At 50.0% G+C, this 20,298-nt stretch overlaps 1 protein-coding gene across 3 annotated transcripts in view; it reads left to right on the top strand.

Annotated features, from left to right (window-relative positions):
* The window catches only part of LOC8029910 (septin-7), a 30,191-nt gene extending 10,703 nt beyond the window's left edge, over window positions 1–19,488 (top strand). For 2 of the 3 annotated variants that reach the window (XM_040207303.2, XM_040207304.3), the window contains 10 exons: window positions 864–1,092; window positions 1,567–1,909; window positions 4,084–4,201; window positions 5,985–6,077; window positions 6,921–7,017; window positions 7,079–7,130; window positions 8,323–8,433; window positions 12,326–12,461; window positions 14,617–14,780; window positions 16,725–19,488. In XM_040207303.2, the coding sequence (XP_040063237.1) occupies window positions 864–1,092; window positions 1,567–1,909; window positions 4,084–4,201; window positions 5,985–6,077; window positions 6,921–7,017; window positions 7,079–7,130; window positions 8,323–8,433; window positions 12,326–12,461; window positions 14,617–14,780; window positions 16,725–16,815 (1,434 nt within the window). In that variant the 3' untranslated portion in view covers window positions 16,816–19,488. The remainder of the gene's footprint in view (window positions 1–863; window positions 1,093–1,566; window positions 1,910–4,083; window positions 4,202–5,984; window positions 6,078–6,920; window positions 7,018–7,078; window positions 7,131–8,322; window positions 8,434–12,325; window positions 12,462–14,616; window positions 14,781–16,724) is intronic. The other variant, XM_040207305.2, reaches the window with a different exon arrangement.
* The last annotated feature ends 810 nt before the right edge of the window (window positions 19,489–20,298 follow it).

Here is a 20,298-nt window from a genome sequence, read left to right as displayed (position 1 = left end):
CGAGGCTTGCTGCAAGCTGGAAATCGAAATTGTATTCTCTTTTTTTAAAGTGGAGCAGATCAAAGCGAGCGGTGACTACATACAATGCAGCCTGTTTGAAATCCTAGGGTTCTGGCTAAGGACTGTCCAAACAAGACAGCAAATGCCATGCACAGCAACAAAAAAAAAAAAAAAAGCGAGTATGCTTCTCAAAAAAACTTTGCGGTGTGCACATATGTTTTCAGTGAGGGCATTAACCATGCAAACAGCAAGGCTTTCCTCTTCACCTCCTTGCTGTCGCCTTTTCGCCTTATCTTTGGGCGGTTGGGGACTGACAACAACAGCTGAGGCCTTGACGACAGCCAGTAGAATGTGCGGGTGACTGTCCGGACCCACGTGATAAGCACACTCCAATCCTCTGTCTTAGGACGGAAGCAAAGGGTAGCTTTCATCCAGGTAAAAAGAATGTCTCAAAGCAGACTGGAACTGGAGGGAAACCTACATTTTCGGTACAGCAAATGCTGTGAACTGCAGAAAATGTGTCCTGCTGGCACAGCTGTTCACCGAGTCTGGAGGAACCAGGAGCAGATTTATGGGGGAGGGGGGGGAGGGTATGCAAGGGAGCTACCCCTCCAGTCAACTTTTTTAGTGAAAAAATTTACATATACCATCTTTTTTAGGAAGATAGGTTTAGTTTTGATGACATATGAAATATTAGGTCAACAAAATAGATCTGGGCAACGTTTCACCTATGACACATTATCTGCCCGTTTCATCCATTCGGTAAATGCTTCGTTGCTGCAGCAAGTGTGTGGCAAAGCAATGACCCAAGCTCTTCCCACACTTCTCAACGAGGGCCGCACATGTCGTCTCCTCTCTCGCAGCCGCTCTCTTCCAAGCGGGAGATGTTCTTCCGCGAGGGTCCCCCGGTGCCCGGCACGGTTCCGGCAGCTGCGCCTCCGCCGGGTTCGGCACCGAGAGAGGGTGGCACCTCGCCGTACGCCAGCAACGGGCGCCACGAGGCGGAGGGCTACGTCGGCTTCGCCAGCCTGCCAAACCAGGTGTACCGGAAGGCCGTTAAGAAAGGCTTCGAGTTCACTCTCATGGTGGTCGGTAAGGCTCAAACGTTCTCGAGGACGACTCTGTTGGGAAACCCGCTTTTGAAACGAGGAACCCTCGCGTCCGTGGGAGCCAAACCGCGGCGAGCCAGATACGATGACGGTGCTGCCCTACGATGGTCAGTCCAAACTCGTGAGATGTCACACTTGATATGAGCTTGAACGGTCCGTCCTGCGTTAACAAAACTTAAGAGACAGTAGAGGCTGTGAGAACTGAAAAAAAAAAAAGGAAGGATCGACTGTTTCAGGTCATATTGATTGTGATGGTACATAATCAGTTTTGAGTTCAGGGTTATAGCTTACACCACGATGTCAGCTTAGGAGTTATAGCTCAGCGCCGAAATCGGGAGTCGGTTCCAGTTTTTCGGTGCAGGCTCCGCAGCAGTTTCCCAACCGAGTCGGCGCGGTAACCTCGGTAAGGCCAGTTTGGCGTCCCTCGTGTTGAGACACGCGTTCCCCGGGGCTGCAGGGGAGTCCGGCCTGGGCAAGTCGACGCTGCTCAACTCGATGTTCCTGACGGACGTGTACTCGAACGAGTACCCGGGGCCCTCCCAGCGGGTCAAGAAGACGGTGCAGGTGGAGACGACGCGGGTAGTGCTGCGCGAGGGTAGCGTGCACCTCTGCCTGACGGTGGTGGACACGCCGGGTTTCGGGGACGCCGTGGACAACAGCCAGTGCTGGCAGCCCGTGGCGGACTACGTCGAGGCCCAGTTCGCCCGCTACCTGGACGCCGAGTCCCGGGTGCACCGCTCGGCGCTCTCCGACGGACGGGTGCACTGCTGCCTCTACTTCATCGCCCCCTCGGGTCACGGGTGAGCCCCCGGGGCCTGGAACTATGCCTCTTTTCACCGCGACTCTGTGAAGAGCGAATGCTTTGGCCCCCTCGAACCAGTCGGAGTGACGGAAGCGAAGCATGTGACAGACCTTACCAAAGCGTGAACTGAAACACTGGATCTGAACTCTTGCTACGCCCATAGTTTCCACTTTTCGTTCCCTCGTGTGTTTTCGCCGAAGCTTCTTTTAAAAAATGTGTCGCAAATTTCCCTGCAGTTGTGTGACTACGTGAAACATTCTTGGTATAGTGCTAGTGGTGCTAAACCACTAGCGTTAGTATCAGTTAGAGTTTTCTAGTGTTAGGGTAAGTTAGTGCTAGTCAGTAAGTGGTGTAAACACCACTTTTCGCATGCTAATTTTCCCGCGAAATCTAGCGGGAATACTGAATTTGCGTATAGGTCACGTGACATCAATTTTTCCACTAAGTTTAGGGGGGAACCTGAATTTCTGTAAAGGACACGTGACACAAAGTCATGTGGCATAATTTTTCCTGTTAAGTTTAGCAGGGAAACTGAATTTGTGTTTAAGTCATGTGACATCAATTTTCCCACTAAAGGGGGAAACTGAATTTACGTATAGGTCTTGGGACTTGAAGCCATGTGACATTATTTTCCCCGCTAAATTTAGCGGAGAAATTTGCAGTTACGCTCCTTGACACTTCATTTCATCTGAAAACCTAGCCTGTAAATGTTTCATGCAAGAAACAGCCTGGAAGGTTGTTTCAGCTCGTATTGCTCGTGGTAGTATGGGAGCGAGAGCGTAACCCAAGCAGTTGGGAAAGAGGTGAAGGAGGAACCTTCCACTTACCCAGGCCCTCTTTTATGTGTCCCAGACAATTGTTTCGTCCTTATCAGAGATTAGCCTGTCGCTCAAAATTCGTACAAAAGCAGCTTTCCTCTCTCTTATGCGTACAAGTAGTGAGATAGACTATAGTCACATGTCTGCCCCTGGCGCGCTGATTGGCCAAGTGGAATCTTAGCATTCGCCGTTTGCCAAGTTACATTGAGACGGAGTATAGGGAGGTTGCAAACCTCCAAATGTTTGCTAAAATTTTACGATATTCGTTTTGAACTGTGTTTGCCCGACTTCTGCACAAAAAGTTTTTAATACAAATTACTTTATAAGATTGCTGTCGCGAACCTCCAAACTTTTGGCAAAATTAGACAAAATTCATCTTTACCTCTGTTACTTGACCTCTACACAAATATCTCAAGTTTCGAGAACAGTCTTTTATATCGCATAGTGTTCTACATTTGAAAGAATACTTACCTATGTCTTTCCAATAAAAAACAAATATATCAACTTCTATAATAGAGTTAGTTTCTCAAAAGCTGCACCCCTCTTGCACTCACAATGTCAGCTCTTTTTCAGTTTCTGCGTTTTCTGTTTGTGTTTACCAAATCCTCGTTCGTGTTCTCTCAATTTCCGCTCAACAATGTTGCACGTGCGTCGGTCCGTTTGTGCTACACTCCCGACGGTGGCACAGCAACAGACACGGCGCTTCCATGTCTGCTGCTGCTGCAAAACGGGTGTTGCAGACACCCGTTTTGCCGTGTGTCACACTCCAGCGCAACAGTTCACGAAGGTTCGATCACCCAGGAGTTTGGACGCTGGGAACGACCGCGCCATTTGCACTCATCCGTCTTTTTCGCCGGCACTACGACCAACTGCCAGGATTGTAGCATCCGACAGCCCCACACATTGACTCCCGTGGCGTAAATTGGCGGCACCTGGGGGAAAACAAAAAAGATTTGACATTCGTGTTTAGACGGCGTAAGGTCGGTCTGCCTTTGAGGTATGGCGACGCTGGTCCACGCTAGATATGAGGAATTCAGTTAGTGTGTTACTACTGCTAGCTTGGGGTCTGTAACACGATCCCAAGCTGTTACACGACAGCATGCCGTCAGAGTGTCCATCAAGATCAAAATGGGCAAGGATGTGGACCGAACCCCGGGCTCTACGGCAGGAGGTTTCGCTCAACGTGCTCCGAGTCGCGGTGCGCTAGAAAGCTTGGCCGCCGATCCCTCTACTTTAGGCCTTCCGACGCGCAGGCGGCATAGGACACCAAACACGCCAGTCGAGGACGCGTTCGAGGGACAGCGTCCCCAGAGTCTGGGACCGGGTTCTGAGCCCCGTGCTGGTCTTTGCGCAGGCTCAAGCCCCTGGACGTGGAGTTCATGAAGCGCCTGCACGACAAGGTGAACATCATTCCCGTGGTGGCCAAGGCCGACACCATGACACCCGAGGAGTGCAGCCTCTTCAAGAGGACCGTGAGTGTCGGGCCAAAAACTTGCGCTTCGTGTCGCGTCGACAGCGAGCGAAGCAGGAGCTGCAACAGCGGGTACCGCGCTTTGGTCAAGCGTACTGGGCGTGTACGCTCGCGCAGTGAATGGGTCATTCGGGGCAACACAGTCACACCTCCGGTTTTGACTTTGCCTGCACGTACGATGCCAAAGGATGGCCAGAAAGTTAAATCAATAGCGGTATGCCAAAAGCTTTATTTGCGACTTTAGCAACACAAATTCCAAATTTGAACATAGTCAAATTTATCGTCAGATTTTCAACCTAATGTGAATTTTTGTAACCTTTCAAATCTCCCGGTTTGATCGCGCAACCTCGGGTTTGAAAAGTCGGCGGCATCTCCGTCCTGCGCCTCTGCTTTCGACGTGCCTGCACGCGAGATCTGGTGACCAGTTTTAACGCCGAGTTTGTTTTAACAGCTGAATTCTATGAGAAATCTATCATGAAGGACGGTGACATTATGACGTTATGATACACCGTGATGTCACATGGCACCATGTGCAACCATGGTGTCATGTGTTGCCATGACATTGTGTGACGTGACACAGATACACTTGGGTTGCACTGACGTCACTTTTGACCACCATGTAAGAGTAGGAAAGGGAAGTTGTTTTTGTAAGAATTTTGAGTGAGGGGTTAGTCTTCTATAATCTTCTGGGAGGAAAATAGCAACGTCTGCTCAAATCCGGAAGTTACAAAAGAGGATCCTGATGAGAGGGGAGCTCCCTCTTCCCCTCTTCTCTGGTGGTCATCACAACGCTCTTTGAATGACGTCACATGCAACCCATGTATAGCATGCGCCCAGCTCATTCTCAACACATTCTTTGTCAAGATGACCAAGCTTGTAAAATAAACAAGTGATTACAAGTTATTCCGGCTAATACATAATGGCAGTTTTGGTTTTAAAGGGGTACTCCGGCGATTTTTTGAGCTACCTCAACTAACTATATTTTCTGACTCCCCGGCCTTTACCCTTTCCGATATGCTATTTAGTGTCGCGAAGTTCATAATAGTTATTGCGAAATCGGCAAATGAAAATGATGCAAAAACCAACATTCAAATATACCCACACTTTTGAGTGCCATGACGTCAGTGGCAGTCAGGCTTGCCAGTCGAGCGAGCAGTCTAAAAAATAGAATATGGCAGTCATTTGTTCCGTGTTGGAGCGCGGGGACTGGAGCGAGCTTCCAAAGCATTCATTTGACACCATGAAACTTCTTCGAACCAGTCGGGAACAAATTCTACAGTCCAAAGAGTGAACCCCTGCATTTCTACTGACGTCACTTTTTCGTTGTTGCCAGTACAGACTTTCAGTTTGAAAAACACGGTGGGGACCAAAATAGCAAATTCAATAACTTGGGGAAAAAAATTATTTTGACCTAATATTTGGGATACTATTTTGGCGATGTTGTTTGACGAGATTAGCGAAATTTCAAGCAAATCGGGGATCATGAAGAAATCACCAGAGTACCCCTTTAAGTGTTCCCGGGCCTGCCCGGTGTTTAATAAGGCATTTTTTCATCAGATTTTTTATATTCAAGCTTCATTTAATGAAAACTTCTTTAGCACCCTCTCAGAACTTAATTTGGCGAGCTTTTACCATTTTTATAGGTTGAATTCCTCGAAAACTTGAATACTCTGAAAGCAAAAGTCGAACAGAATGTTTCGGTCGACTGATATTCGATTGAAATTCGAAACCGAAAACATTTGCAGATATCTGTCAAGAACTGCTTGTCGCGCCGCTCATTGCAGATTCTTAACGAGATGACTCAGCACAAAATCCGACTCTACGAGTTCCCCGACTGCGATGACGAGGAGGAGAACAAGCGCCAGAAGCCCCTCAGGGTGAGTGTTGGCACAGACAAATCTCGCCATGCACCGTGGGCCAGTATGTGCTTGATTACTCTTCCATTCCATGTTTGGAGAGGTGTAAGGTATGGGGCGATTTGTTTTATTTTCTCAGTAAAGCAGAACCCATTTTAACGGAAGCGAAGTAAAGGTTCTTGTTCCTCGCCTCTCGGCGTCGTGCAACGTGATGCCATGTTACAGAACGTGGCATCGCAAGGAATTGCGACTCGACACCGTGATATCACGTAACAACGTGACACGTTGCGTGGCCCAGATGTGCAAAGATATTGCTAATGCATTCTGCAGAGGTCAAGGGAGTGCCCTAAACCCTGTTGTTTTATTTTTCTTGTTTGACTGTAGCTTTGTTTGTTCTACTATGGTGCGTGGAATGTATCTCTGACCGGTGTTCCCCCGCATCCCAAAAAGTGGTCCCTCGATTTCCTCCCGACGACGTCGTAAAAGTGTTGTGTTGTTGCCAGCCGCGATCCCGGCGACGTCGCAGTGGCGACGGTGGTTGTGGCCGACCCCCGTTCTGCTGCCAATCACTTTCCAGCTTGACAGCTCGCGGAAGCTTTGGCAATGAGTAGTTGGGACGCTGCGACGATGACGACACTCTTATATGCTCTTACTTTTTTGGCGGACGGCGATGTCCGAGGCCATGACACTCCGGGCTTTTGCGACGTCGTCTGTTGCCACTTCGGGACCGCTTTCGACGCGTAGTGTGGGACGGGACGCCATAAGTGTTGGTCGGAGAGGCGTTGCAGGCACCGTGGTCGTACGGCAGTTTTGTGGTGGCCTGAGGGAGTCGGGGCACGTGGCCCTTGTGGGGCCTGTTCCCAGGAGCGGGTGCCCTTTGCGGTGGTGGGCAGCAACACGGTGGTGGAGGTGAACGGCAAGCGGGTGCGCGGCCGCAAGTACCCCTGGGGGGTCGCAGAGGGTGGGTGACCGCCGCCCGTCCCCGCTCGCCCCCGGCGCTCACCCCACCGTTTCCCTTGCAGTGGAGAACATGGAGCACTGTGACTACCTTGCCCTGCGCAACATGCTGCTCAGGTGCGTGAGGCACCCTAATAAAAGCTTCTCAAATATTTTTTTTTTTTATAGCAATAGTTGTTATGGGTTATTTCCCCCACTGGAAATGACGTCCCTTGTTGATGCTGTAGTATAGTAGTTGGTGATCCTCGAAAAAGATTGCTAGCCGCCTACGGGAATCACCTTGGGCCCGCTGCATGTGAAGCGGAGGCGTTATCATTGAGCTACACCACAGCATTAAGAACCCACTCCATACCTAGGGTTTTTGTAGTATCCAACGCCTAGTTTGTGTGTGGTCTGGAAAAAAAGAGATAGCCAATAACAAAATTCTCTTGTAGCAGGCACGTAGCAAGGATTTTGTTCCGGGGGGGCCCACCCATGACAAAATGCTGTATGAGGGGGAGGGGGGAGAGGAGGCCCCAGCAAAATTACAGATTAGGGGGGGGGGGGGGGGGCCGGGCCTCCTCCTCCCCCCCCCCTGGCTACGCGTCTGTCTTGTAGCACCGTCAATGCCAAGAGCTTGCGCCGGGAAGACGCGCTTTCACGGGCTCTGGAACAAAGAAGAAACAAAAGTGCTCTGAACAAAATGGTCAGATGTCTATTTTGTTTTGAGCGCTCTCGTTCACGCACCTTGGAGTCCGTGAACGCGACGCCGATGTCTGACTACTTGGCAGTGACTTGTCACAGCTATCGCTTAAACTGTACTGTGGACTAAGCCTGACAAGGCACTGGTACCGTACAGTTTACATAAATACCCGAATAAATGGACAGAAAAAATGCATTTGGCTAAACTTAAAAAACTGGAACATAGCGATCTACATCTTCTCAATCGCATCGAAATATAGAAATAACAAGAGAAGAAGCAGTACGAAGTACACAAGATGCACAAAGATTGAATATATGAATGTAAACAGATGATGCAAGACCCCTCACAACATGAAGAAGGGAAACCTCGTAAGCACAAAATCTTCATACATACCTGCCTCGAACGGCAGTTGGGAAACCCCTCCCAGCCTAGGCATTGACGAAATAAAACGGCGCAGAAGCTTGCAGACCTTACAAACATAACAAGGAGTGTTTGGCTCATAGTTATGAACCAATGGGTGACTAATGTTACGCACTGATGGGTGACCCTACCGTTCTCGTCCAGTGGCGTGCCTCTCTCGTCGGGGAGGGAGGCCGTGTAACAGAAGTTCTGCTTGTCCTCCCCCAGGACCCACATGCAAGACCTAAAGGACATCACCAACAGCGTGCACTACGAGAACTACCGGTGCCGCAAGTTGGCCGGCGTCGGGGGCGCGGCAGACCCCGGCCGGTCCAACAAGTGAGTTTCCTCGGCGCCCCCTTCTCTCCCGGCTGCGCGGTGCTCTTTCCCTCGTCCGCCGCCCCCTCTTCTCAGTCGTAGGGCCGCCGCAGCCATTTAGTTTCTGCTGCCGAGAGCACCTTGCCGTCCGCTTTCAGTTGCGTAGCAATGCCCGGAGCGAGCCTCTGACCGGTGTGTTTGCCATATCCTCAAATGCCTCTTTCAATTTCCGCCCAACGAAGTCGTAAAAGTTTTGTGCCCGTTGCGTCACATGCGTGCGGCAGATGCCTCTTCTGCTGCGAATCGCTCCGCAGCCAGACGGTCGACGGAAGCCAGAGCAGAATGAGGCGGGACGCCACTTCGGCGGCGATCCTTGCATCCTTTTTACTGGCATTTCAACAACTACCCACCGGGATCGTGACAGCCAGTGGCTTGACACGCCAACTCGTGGAACGTAACTTTACTGTTGAACGTTTTTGGCTAGGTGTTTGGCATTTCGTGAAGCCCAAAAGCGAAGTCTGGATAAAAGCGTGGCCACAGGGCTCGACGTCGACCGGTTAATGGGGAGGTCGCGTGACCGGGCGTGGAGTGAGGAGGAGACGTAAGCGAGGTGGGAGAGGAGGAGTCGGTTAGAAGGTTCTGGAAGATCACTGGGTTTATCATATCAAGTGTATGCATGCCACGCGTTAAACTATCCGACGACGAGGGCTGTGAATGTAGGCGTCTTGTCGAATAGGCTAGACGTGCTGCCATGCTACAACTTACGCAGTGCTGGAACGATTCACAAACGCGACGCGATTGCCTAGAAATTTTCCGCACATTTTTTTCCACTTGGGACCTTTTTGGGAGCACGAGCGAGACGGGACGGCAGAGGCGCCGGTCGGAGGAGGCGCGTTGCGGGCATTGTAGTTGCGGAAGGGACTGTTGTTAATTGGTGCACACTGCTTGTTTGCTAGTGGTTGCCCACAAAGGATACTGAACACTCATATGGTGTTCTGGTAAGTTTCACCTTTTGAGCTTGGAGTCTTCCCCTCTTGTGTCCCTGAGGCGTCCTTCTTCTCTGTTGTCTTCGTCTTGTCGTCTGGCGTTCTGGTTTGTTTTGCCGGGCTTGCCTGCGCCCGCATCCCAATTGCGTTGCTTGTGACGCGTCTCTAACTGGCGTGCATACCGCGTCCTCGTTTGTGGTCCACCAATCCTTGTTTGTGGTCCCGCTGGTGCCCGCCTCGATTCTAGCAGCAGTACGGCGGCGGAAGGGGTCGTGACGGGCATCCGTTTTGCATGCTCAGAGAACGTTTAGCACGTGCGTCTCGTCACCGAGGTAGCGCAGAGTCGGTGGTGCGTCGGTGCCACTGTCGGCACCGAGTCGATGCACTGTTAGCGCCGCTTTGTGTGTGTATGTCAAAAAAGGCAGGTTGACGTGCGGCGAAATGCCGATACGGCGCCGATATAGTGCGAAGTTGGCACTGAGTCTGTAACACCGAGCTCAGGGAGTAAAGACTGGAGCAGAGTGCAGCAAATCCTGAGCTCCGGCATCGATGGTCTTGAGAGAAAGAGGAAGAGAGCGACAAAAGAGCGGACAAAAAAAGCAGACAAAAGGTTACGCGCATTCGTTTTGCCGCGACGAGCTGGAATTGCTCGAGCGCTCGTCAACTTTATTCAGTTTCATACAATGCGCTATTCCGGTGTTTTCCTGCAAAGTAAGGTAGAAAACGGGCCCATCAGGACCGCCGATATCCGCGTCTATGCGCTGCCGTTTCCAAGCAACCCCAATGCATACGACCTCTCCCTCTAGATTATTATATTAACTCTGTGGCTGAGTTAGCTTAGTTGTCCATGTTTGACCGAGCCTTTGACACGCCAGTTGAAGACGCGTTCTCGGCACCGTAGCGGCGTGTCGATCGCAGCTTGTGCCGTGCTCTGCGGAGACTGGCATGGTGTGCATGACTGCCTGGGGGGTATGGGTGGGCGGGCAGAGGTGCAGGCTTTGGCATGCTGGCGTCTCCCCCGAATTGTTTTGCAGTGGGATGGCACCGGGGGTGCCTAGGGCCATTGAATAAGCTACACTTCAGACTCGCCCAACTTTGGCCGTCTTCGGGCTCGAAATTGGTGTTTTCAATTGTCTGAAAGTTGGTCCAAAATTGCAGGAGAAGCGCCTTTTCGATTTCTAGGAATATCCGAAATGCCGTCTCGGCATTTCGGCAGTCCGAGACTGATCAAGATGATATCTCCCGAGCTTCGTGACTAATCATAGCTCGTTTAGTGGTTCTAGGGACTCCCAGTAGTAGCCTCCGATTCCTTGGTCGCGAAAACTCCGCACCTTGATAAAAACTGGTTTAGGCGATACAATAGTACCTCATTGAACTCTCATAGGTATTTGTGTATCGTTTTCCCGTTCGTTGCGTGTATCGATTCCCCATTTGTTGCATTTGCCTTGCTGGTTGTTACTTTCGAAAACCACCATGCGACGCAACGTTCGTGGCTGCACTTTTTTTTTTTCCCTTCGCCCTTTTTTGTTTTTGCTTCCGCGGCGGGCTTTTTGTGACTTTCTTGCCCGGGCAGGTATGACCTTGAACAAGGTTGGCTCGGAAGGAATTGAGGCTTTTGCAATGGCCCGTTAGTCTTTCGGTCTCCTTCTCTGGCTCGGGCCGTGCCTGGTAACTTGGCTTCCTCGGTTTTCTGCTGGGTTCAATTTGTGGGGAGTGTGGAGTTCGTAATTGTGCACCGTGCGTGTGTCAACGTTTGTGTCGGCGCGCTCATTGAGATTGGCGTGCTAGAGGTGCCTACAAGACTAGAACGGTTGGGAGATTTCTTGGTTACCCCGCGTCTACGCCAAGCTTCCTACCTTGATGACGCTTTGGCTTTCCGTGAGCTTCGAGCGTGCGCTCACAGCCAAAGCGGGGCTGTAGGCAACGAGCACACGCCAGAGCCAGTGCATTCGGAAGAGGCGCCCTAGCCGTTCTCGTCTTGGCAGTCACTAGGAGGGTCATCTGGGTTAGCTCGACGGACTCGGGAAGTGTCGCTCACTCTTGTAGATCAACCTTCTTCCGTTATGATTGTAGATCAACACCCAATTTTAAATAGCAGCTCTGTAAAAAAGAAGAAACAGATTTGTCAAAAGATTAACCTAGTCTGAAATTAGTCAAATGAAAGAATTTTTGAAGATGCTGTACGTTTCCTCACGCACAAACTCCAGAGATGTTTGGAACTCACTCCAGCAATACTTCCGTGTCGTTTGGCAATGCTTGCAGTGCTAAAAATTTATGAGATGTCACATGTTTTAAAATGCGAGCGGTGTATTTGGCTGCAATATGACGTAAGTGGAATTGGCGCAATCAAAACCGAAGCTTAGTGACCAACCGATATCCAAGATGCATCGTGCGATACCTCGCTGCTAGGGCTGCTTCGATTCTGGAAGAAGTCTATTATTTTGTGTTTCGGTTGGCTTTGTATTCATATTTTATTTGTTTTTTAGGCGCTTGATTTCTGTTATATGAACGTCATTTAGGTGCTCTTGCCCACTTACCTCGGGTGTTCCCTCGGATCCTCAGGAAAGGAATGCGATTCTAATTTTATGCAGTGTTAAAGATCAGGGACTAGGGCAGGAAAATGGAATTCTAAAGTGGTAGGAAGTAGCAAACGGGGGTGGAGAACATCTCAAACTCCGCCACCATATTTATTCTGTCGCTTTTCTTATATACCCGCCAACAGCTGCCTGTGTATGCCAGTGTTGCGCATGCTGCAATGTCCAGGCGCAGGGGAAAGTTGTCGCATTTGAAGCGGGCCTTAGACGGCTCGTGGCGTCCTTCCTGGCTCATCGTCGGATGAGGCGGGCCTTGGCGCGTTAGGGGCGGGGAGGGGTGAGCCAGCCTGCTGCAAGGCCCCCCCGTGCGTGCTTGCGGGTGTGTCCCGGCAGGAACCCCCTGGCCCAGATGGAGGAGGAGAAGAAGGAGCACGAGGCCAAGATGCAGCGCATGGAGAAGGAGATGGAGCAGGTCTTCGAGATGAAGGTGCGCGAGAAGATGCACAAGCTCAAGGAGTCCGAGGCCGACGTGAGTTGCCCCTGCCGGCTCGTTTCTTTATGTATTGATTTGCGTTCCCTTAAAGGGGCACGAAACCACTTTCTGCGATAGTTCATTGATGGTCATAACTCAATCTACAGGCTCTAAGCATCCTAAGAAACAAAACTTTACATTCATGCAGGGCCGATTTCTCTACTAAAATTGTTATGAAATATCCATTACCTCGGAACTATAGCTGACACCAGATGGCGCCGCCGGACGAGGAAAAGGGCTTCTCCTCTGCTTCTCGTGGTGTCGGCGATAGTTTCGAGGTAATCAATCCTTGATACCGATTTTGATAGAGAAATCGGCCACGGACGAATGTAATGGTTTTTTTTCTTTTTAGAACGAGTAATGACCATAAATAGGCTACATGTTGTACGCTCCGTCTCACTCTTCAATTTGACTGCAGCTAACAGTACCATTCCGTGGAGCCATTCAAGCAGCACCAAAAGTGCATTGTCACGGCACTTGTGGTCTGCGACTGTGGTACAGTGTAGACCGCATATAACGTATGTCGCGGGAGTCGCGAAAATCCGCACTATAAGCGGTACTGCGCTATAACCAAAACATCAATTTTTCAGGCCAAAATACACGCCATGAGACAACTTACCTTCGTAAAACAATTTATTTTATTTTACATGAAAAATGAAGCTTAGTTTGAGGAAAGTCTTTATTTCACCGGACTAGTACACTTCTCTCTCAAGAGTGTCACACATTTTGAAAGAAATGAGCGACTTTTGCCTGGCACAGCCTTTTAACGGCGTCGCGGGTTGCGGACGGACGTTGCGAGCGTTCAGGGTTGCTAACCCTAATCACTTTTCTCCGGCGATGAAAACGTGTGAAAATTCACATCCTTTATATGGTACACGCCAGTGATACATTCAACTTTAACACAGGCATGAAATGCTCCAAACAAGAAATCCGGGCGATGTTCGAGAACACAAATGCTTAGAAAGCACCACTGTAGTCGAAGTAAACAAACACGACGACTCGGGCGTTTCTGCCGTCTTGAGAGTGCCGCCACGACATTGCCGCATGAGTTGTTGGATCTTTCCTTCTAGTACGTGCTGGGTTATCATAGCGACACACAACGAAAATTCACTGTCAAGGATAGCGCTTTTACGCGGATAGAAAAAGCCGGCCCGCGACCGGCATGCAACGCGCGAACACTTCTCCTCGACCTGCGATTGGTCTGTCGTTGGGTTGTTTCCAGCTATAGAGTTGGTCGTCGTTTCCAGCACGTTTCCAGCGCAGCGGGAACGACACGTGCATGTGTCCCTCCGTCGTTATGGCAACTGAAGCCTCTCTCTTCGCTTCTCCCCGCTTCTTCGAGCAACCTCCTTGCCCTGCGAGGGCCGCTTGCTGCTAGTGCCGTTATCTAGTCTGCGCGTTCGGCGGGCTGTTCTAGAAACCGCACTATAACTGGTATTTCCCTTTGCGCGCCTGCATTTTAAGCGGTATGTAATTACATGGAGTTCTATGGGAGGCGAACCGGTGGTTTAAAAAAGCCGCGTTATACCCGGTCCTGCACTATAAGCGGTTACGTTGTAAGTGGTCTATACTGTATTGCTGGCCAAACCAAATGCGTTCAAAAAAACCGCAAGATCGCGGCACATCCATCGTGCATCTGGGCTTGATCGGTGATAGCAAATGCATTTTTAGCGCTACTTGATTCTCGCCGTCAAATTGTTGTTTCAGCTGTGGGGTATAGTTGTGGTTTGCCACTAATGGGTAAAATTTTATGTGATGCCATTGAAGGCATTTGAAAAGAAAACTCTCATTAGTGATATTTCACCTAGGAATCTAAGGATTGTGGTCGACGATTTTTAAATTGCACCTCTCGCACATTATCATGAGTCTGGCCAGAACTAGCGGCACTGAATAAGCTGCGCTGTGAATCAACCGCTCTTCGGCCTCCTCGGGGCTGTTTGGTCGTAACTCTGGAACTGTACTGGCTAAATTTCTCATCTACAGTGGGGTAAACCCGACGCCCACTGGGCACAACGCAATTTTTACGTTATATGGGAGATGTTATTCCTAGCGTTTGCCCTGCAAAAGCTTGTCCGGCAATTCCTAACTCGCGACGGACGAGACTGCCGTTGACCGGCCCGCGTTCTCATTCTTTGGCGCGGTGCGGTTGCAGCTGCAACGGAGGCACGAGCAGATGAAGAAGAGCCTGGAGCAGCAGAAGCTGGAGCTGGAGGAGAAGCGGAGGAACTTCGAGAAGGAGAAGGCAGCCTTCGACCTGGCCCACCGCGACATGGACGACGTCTTCCGCAAGATGGCCGTCGACAGCAACTCGAAAGAGTGAGTGTGACGGGGGGGGGGGGGGATGGCGCCTGGAACGCGTCTCCAACAGGCGCATTTACCGCGTCCTCGGAGGTGGTCTCTCAGTTTCAGCCGCTATCCTGGTGGTGACACGGCAGTGCAGGTCGATGCGGCAGGCACCTGTTCTGGTGCAAGGGTCTCTGCAGCTTAACGGTGCCATATTTTCCAGACTATGCGAACCGCAAGTTCGTCTGCTTCTTGCACAGGAGTTGCAAGAATGTCGGAATGCCAAGCTCTTATTGTCTGATTGAAAACAAATTAAAGATGTTTGCAAATCTCTGTAATCCGAAACTAGAGTGCAGCTCTTGAGTAGGAGGAGGGGAGGGTATGCACCTCCTCCTCCATACCCTTCCCTTCTCTCCTCCTCGTCCTCCTCCCCTCCTGCTCCTTCTCTCCTCCTGTCGCTGAATTTGTAATGGGTGACGCGACATGAAGTCGTGACGTCATTTTCCCCGCTAAATGTAGCGGGGAAACCGAATTAGTGTTGAGGTCACATGACATCAATTTCCCCACTAAATTTAGCGGGGAAACTTAACCCTCTAAGTTTAGCAGAGGAATTTAACGGGGAAAACGTCCCATGATGCAACGCACGTGGTTACGCTGACGCCGCTCAACCCAGAAATGGGCACTTAAGAGCTGCGCTCTTAAAAAGTAGTGGGTTGATCTCGAGGCATCTGGCATTGAGACCTACCCACTATCCTTTCAGTCAAAGCCAGTCATAGCTTGGCGTCGTTCTGACGTCAATGCAACTCTTGCGCAAGAGTTAAACAACTTGATGCATGGTCTGCAAAAGCAAATATCAGATGGAAAAGGAAAAGAAAAAGTTTTCTCTTCGTTAGGTTACACAAAAAATTTTCATGCAACACATCTTGACATATGTCTTCTTTATTAGCTCACAAAGGGGCCTGTTTCAACATAAATAATTAATAAGATACTTTCTCATTCACAAAATTCATTGTGTCTCGACATAGGAGCGATCTACAAAATGGCAAATCCTAGTGATCGCTCTTTCTCACGTGGGTTGAAACATGGTGGCGCCAGTGTGCGAAGAGCCCCCAACGACTTCCGGTTCTGGACTAGACGGCGGGGTTCGCAGTATTTGCGCAGTCAAATATACACGCTATCTTCTGGGGATGGCCACTTATAGCACTGTCAGACTTAATTCACTCTCGTGATAAAAGAATGATGAGTAAAAAAAATGGGAACCGGAAGTGTGCCGAGGCTACCCAATAGACCTTGCCACATAGTTTGTTGCCAAACAAAAAAGGGCAAACAGTCTGCTGCGGAAAATTTTAACTTTTAAATATGTGTAGGCTACTTCATTTGGGTGAAAGGAGAGGGAAAGGGAACCACGACGTTTGGGCTGTTCCCGCGGTACAGCCCCCTGTAATCGCCCAAACGTTGAGAATGGCCCAATCTTTTCATCTGCCATGGGGATTGGATGCATACCCTTTCCCTCTTTGCAGAATCCATTGAAATGCCCATGTGTGTGTGGATGGCATTTCAGTCAAACAAAATGGCCCCATCCAGAGCCCATAGTGGAATGGTCTATATTACGACAAATATGCTAGACACATGCTTAAAGAGAGAGGAGTTGGGATGCCACGACACGGGCTTCTTGCGGGGCCTTTGGCAAGTGACCGCCAGGATCGCAACATCCAACAGTGTGACAAGCCAGCTCCTGCGACGTCATTTGTTGCCACTTCAGGACCACTTTCGATGCACGGGCAGTACGAGATGCTAAACACACCAGTTGGAGACGCATCCCAGACACTAAAGACAGCGGGGCGCTTGGGGGGGACACAGTATCCGCGGGGGGACGCCGGACGTTTGCATCTTGCACCCTCGGTCGTGCCTGTGCCCCGGGGGGAGGGGAGGCAGCGTCAGACAGCGTCAGCTACAGCGGGGCTCTTCTTGTTTCAGATTGCGAAGGTCTGTGTCCGAAGACCACTTGGGTAGACGCAAATGCACGCAGTACGCCGAGCCGCTCAAAAAAAACTGCAAGCAGATGTAGGGGCTCGTGGACAACGCCCTTAGCCGTCCGTCGGGTCCAAAGGCTGCGTCGGAGCGTCCCCTCTCGGCGTGTTCTGGCCCGCTCTTCCGTTTCTTTTTGGTTTTTGTTTTGCCTTCGTTTGCTGCTTCTCGTTTTTTTTTCCCCCTTCTTCGAGCACCTTTCTGTTATCTTCCTTTTTTTTGAGGAAGCTTTTGTTATAGGTTCGGCATGTTGCTTGGCCGCCTTGTTACTTGTTGTTGCACCTTTTGGTATGCAGAAAATGCATGTACATACAAGCCTTCTCAAAGTTATTTTGTTTTAACTGCACAGCTGAAGCTGAAGTGTTGAAATCTGCTCTAGTCACCTCTCTTTGTTTCCTCTTATATTCCAAAGCTTTTTTATGTATCAAACAAAAAAGCCAAAGCCAGCAAAATATATATATATATATTTTGTTTTACAAACCTGGTGTGCACAAACAGTCATGTGCTACCTTGCAAAGGGCATTCTACGTCGGAAGCCTGGGGATTCAACGGGCAAGTGCTTGGATGGGGGCTGAATGTGTTCAAACAGGTTTAATGCTGGCGCTTGCTCTGCCACCAAGCTAGAACTGTGCAACTAGACACTAAAGAATGGGGCGTTAGTTTGGTGCAGAGAGGGCAGTGGAAGTCGGTTGATAGCTAGTGAGTTACTGGAGGAGAATTGTTTCCTTAACTGAGCTTTGATCATTGATAATCGGCCGATTATTGTTGTTTCATGGCCCAACTTGTTTGCCTCTTTGCAACATTGTCACACGCTTTGCATCCGTTGCTGGAGCTTTCCGAGGCCTCGCTGCTTGTGTCTCGCGAGTGCCCTGTCATGTGCGACGGTGTGCAGCATGTTGTGATGTTTACCAAGTGAATTGTGTCTGGCATCCTGACCTTGCCAGCTCTCCTGACCTACTTTTTCTCTCAAGCTTTGAAGCACCTCTAAGTGTGACCTCTAAGATGCGATTGCAGTGGAAATAGACAACTTTGGTGCACGCACGTCTCTTCCAGCATGGTTGTCCCGCTGTAATTAGTGACGAGTGCAGTTTTATCGTAATCTAGTTGATTGGGTGAACCCTCCACTTGGATGCGCTGGTTTTTGTGGCGGTCTTTTAGCGGGCCGGGAAACAAGAAACCTTCCGTCCCTCTGAGAAACCTTCTCGGAGGGACGAGGAATCTTCTTGGTTCAAAGGGAAGAAAAACCCTGTTTTTTCGTGCTGGGGGCCTGTGCATGGTTTTGAAGCCATTGAAATCCAAGGTGTGTGCACCGAGGCCCATCTGTTCCTGGAAGCCCTTGCGTGGTTGAAGGGAGCAGCTTGTCTGCCACGGAGCAGCCTACTGGCCCAGAGAGGCACCCCCCTAAACACAGCCCAACTGTTTTTGCAGACAACTGGACGGGAAGGAAAAGCGTAAGGAAAAGAAGAAAGGGCTCTTTTAGAGGGTTGAGGTCTCGCCAAGCATTGCTGCTGCCGCGCCCGCAGCAAGAGGACCCGTGGTCGGGCGAACCGACGTCTCCCCCTTCGCCTCTGCTCTTCCCATGCGGGTGTGCCGACGAGCAGCGGCTCCGATAGACCTGCCCGGTTGAGAGCGTATCTCCAGGAAGGGGAACAAGTGGAGGGTTTGCTCGCGTGCAAGCCGGACAAAGCGCTCAAAGGACCCTCGTTTATTCGGTGCAGGACGTGTTCGTTAACTGTGTAGTGCTTTTCAAGAATGCCATCTCGTGTAATTGTGCCAGTAATGTGTCGTTTTTATGCCGGTTGCCTCGACTCTCCGACGATCGAGGCGGGATTTTCTAAAGTCCGTCGTTTGCCATGGCCGAGGAATCTGAAAGTTCGAGGCCCGCTCACACATACACCTGAGCGCTACTTCAGCGCTAAAAGTGGGCACTGGAAACAGCACTGACCCTGCTTATGTGGCACTGACTTTTTACGTTATATATGATAGAGCGCCGCACTAGTGTGGACCGGCCCTAAGGCTGGTTCACACACGTATCTCGGGGCTGCATCAGCGCTGCATTCTGTGTGTATGCAAGAAAAGGCAGCATGACACGCGTCTGAGCGCCGATACAGTGCTAACATAGTGCAAAGTTTGCACTTTTGCTAGTGTGCCGAATTAGCGCTATGGTGTATCTGTGAACAGGCCTTTACTGCAACAGTCACAGTGTGGTCACAAACATGTCGCAACCGAAGAACTTCTTTCAGCTCTGTATTGGGACTTGACTGGTGCCATAGCTATCTCAGTCTGACCTACCTGCGCTTCACGTTGCAATCAGTACGCCCGTCAGACAACATTCCTACGAGCACACGTAGCAGGGCTCTGCTGAGGTGCTTTTTTTTTCACTGTGTGAATGGTGTTTAGGAGCAATTTAAATGCGCCGAGAAGAGTCGTGTTTGTGCAGCGGCGCCATTGAAACCTCGATGCAAAGATATAAGGCGGATAATTTCTCTCGCACGGCCAAAGAATACCGCTTGTGTTTTGCTGTTTCTTGTGTCTTTCAGTTTATATTTATGTATAGGTATGCATTTTTGGCTATTTATTTGTGCTGGCTCAGCCCACCGCTCAAGTAGATGCCATTGGAAAAAAAAAGAAATTGTTTTCATTCCTTCGTATAAATTTTGTTCAGTGTTTTTTTGTACAAAGGTAGTATGAATAAACATTTTAAGCTATGGAAGTGTGAAATGCTTGTTATTTATTGGCTCAAGTTGCTCCGTAGGAGCCGTGATGGCTCTTTTGCAGGTCTTGGCGCAACGCAGCTAGAGCTCTATACTCGGCGTCGGCTATTTTGTACTGCAGTGTCGAGGCTAGCGTGTCTTCCACAGTGCTGTAGCCTCACGCTGCTGCAAGAGCACGTAGCTTCGTCTTGCATCTCATTCGCTCGAGCAAGTAGCTTTGACAGCGGTTGAGCACTACAGAAACTAAGCTACCCTTGGCAATGTAGTAGTTGACGCAAAATGTAGAGCCATTGGGCACAAACATTGCAAAGGTGTTAGTGATGTGTGGGCAGTAAGGAAGAGTGCTGCCACAGCTCAATAAAGACGCATTCTGTCGGGAACGGCAAACTCCTGGAATGGATGAAAGACCAAATGCTATCTTGACAAGTCCTGCCGTTTTGCCATGGGGTTCAGCGGGCCTGCTAATTGGTTCATTGGACAAAGAGTGCTACATATCTGCTCTGCTTTGCTGCAGACTATATTGAAATGCAATTATGTTTTTTTTAGGGGCAAAGCTCCTTAAAGGGGCACTGCAATGACTTTTTGACTGGTTTTTAATTTGCACCGAACCTTAGCGTACTGAACGTAGTAACTTAACCAAACTTTTCTTTTCTCAAATTTCGCTTCATTTTAAAAGTTATAGGCGAATTAGAATTACAAAAACAAGGAAAAAGTAACCTCCTTCATGACGTCGTAGGTCCTGGCTTGAGTGGCCGTAAGCTAGAGGAGGGGTAGTGAGCTCATCAAGCGCTCACGGTTGCCGCACTCCA

The sequence above is a fragment of the Ixodes scapularis genome, unplaced genomic scaffold, assembly GCF_016920785.2.
Source record: "Ixodes scapularis isolate PalLabHiFi unplaced genomic scaffold, ASM1692078v2 PGA_scaffold13__105_contigs__length_92229423, whole genome shotgun sequence".
Taxonomy (NCBI): domain Eukaryota; kingdom Metazoa; phylum Arthropoda; class Arachnida; order Ixodida; family Ixodidae; genus Ixodes; species Ixodes scapularis.
This window is presented reverse-complemented; position numbering and strand designations above follow the sequence as displayed.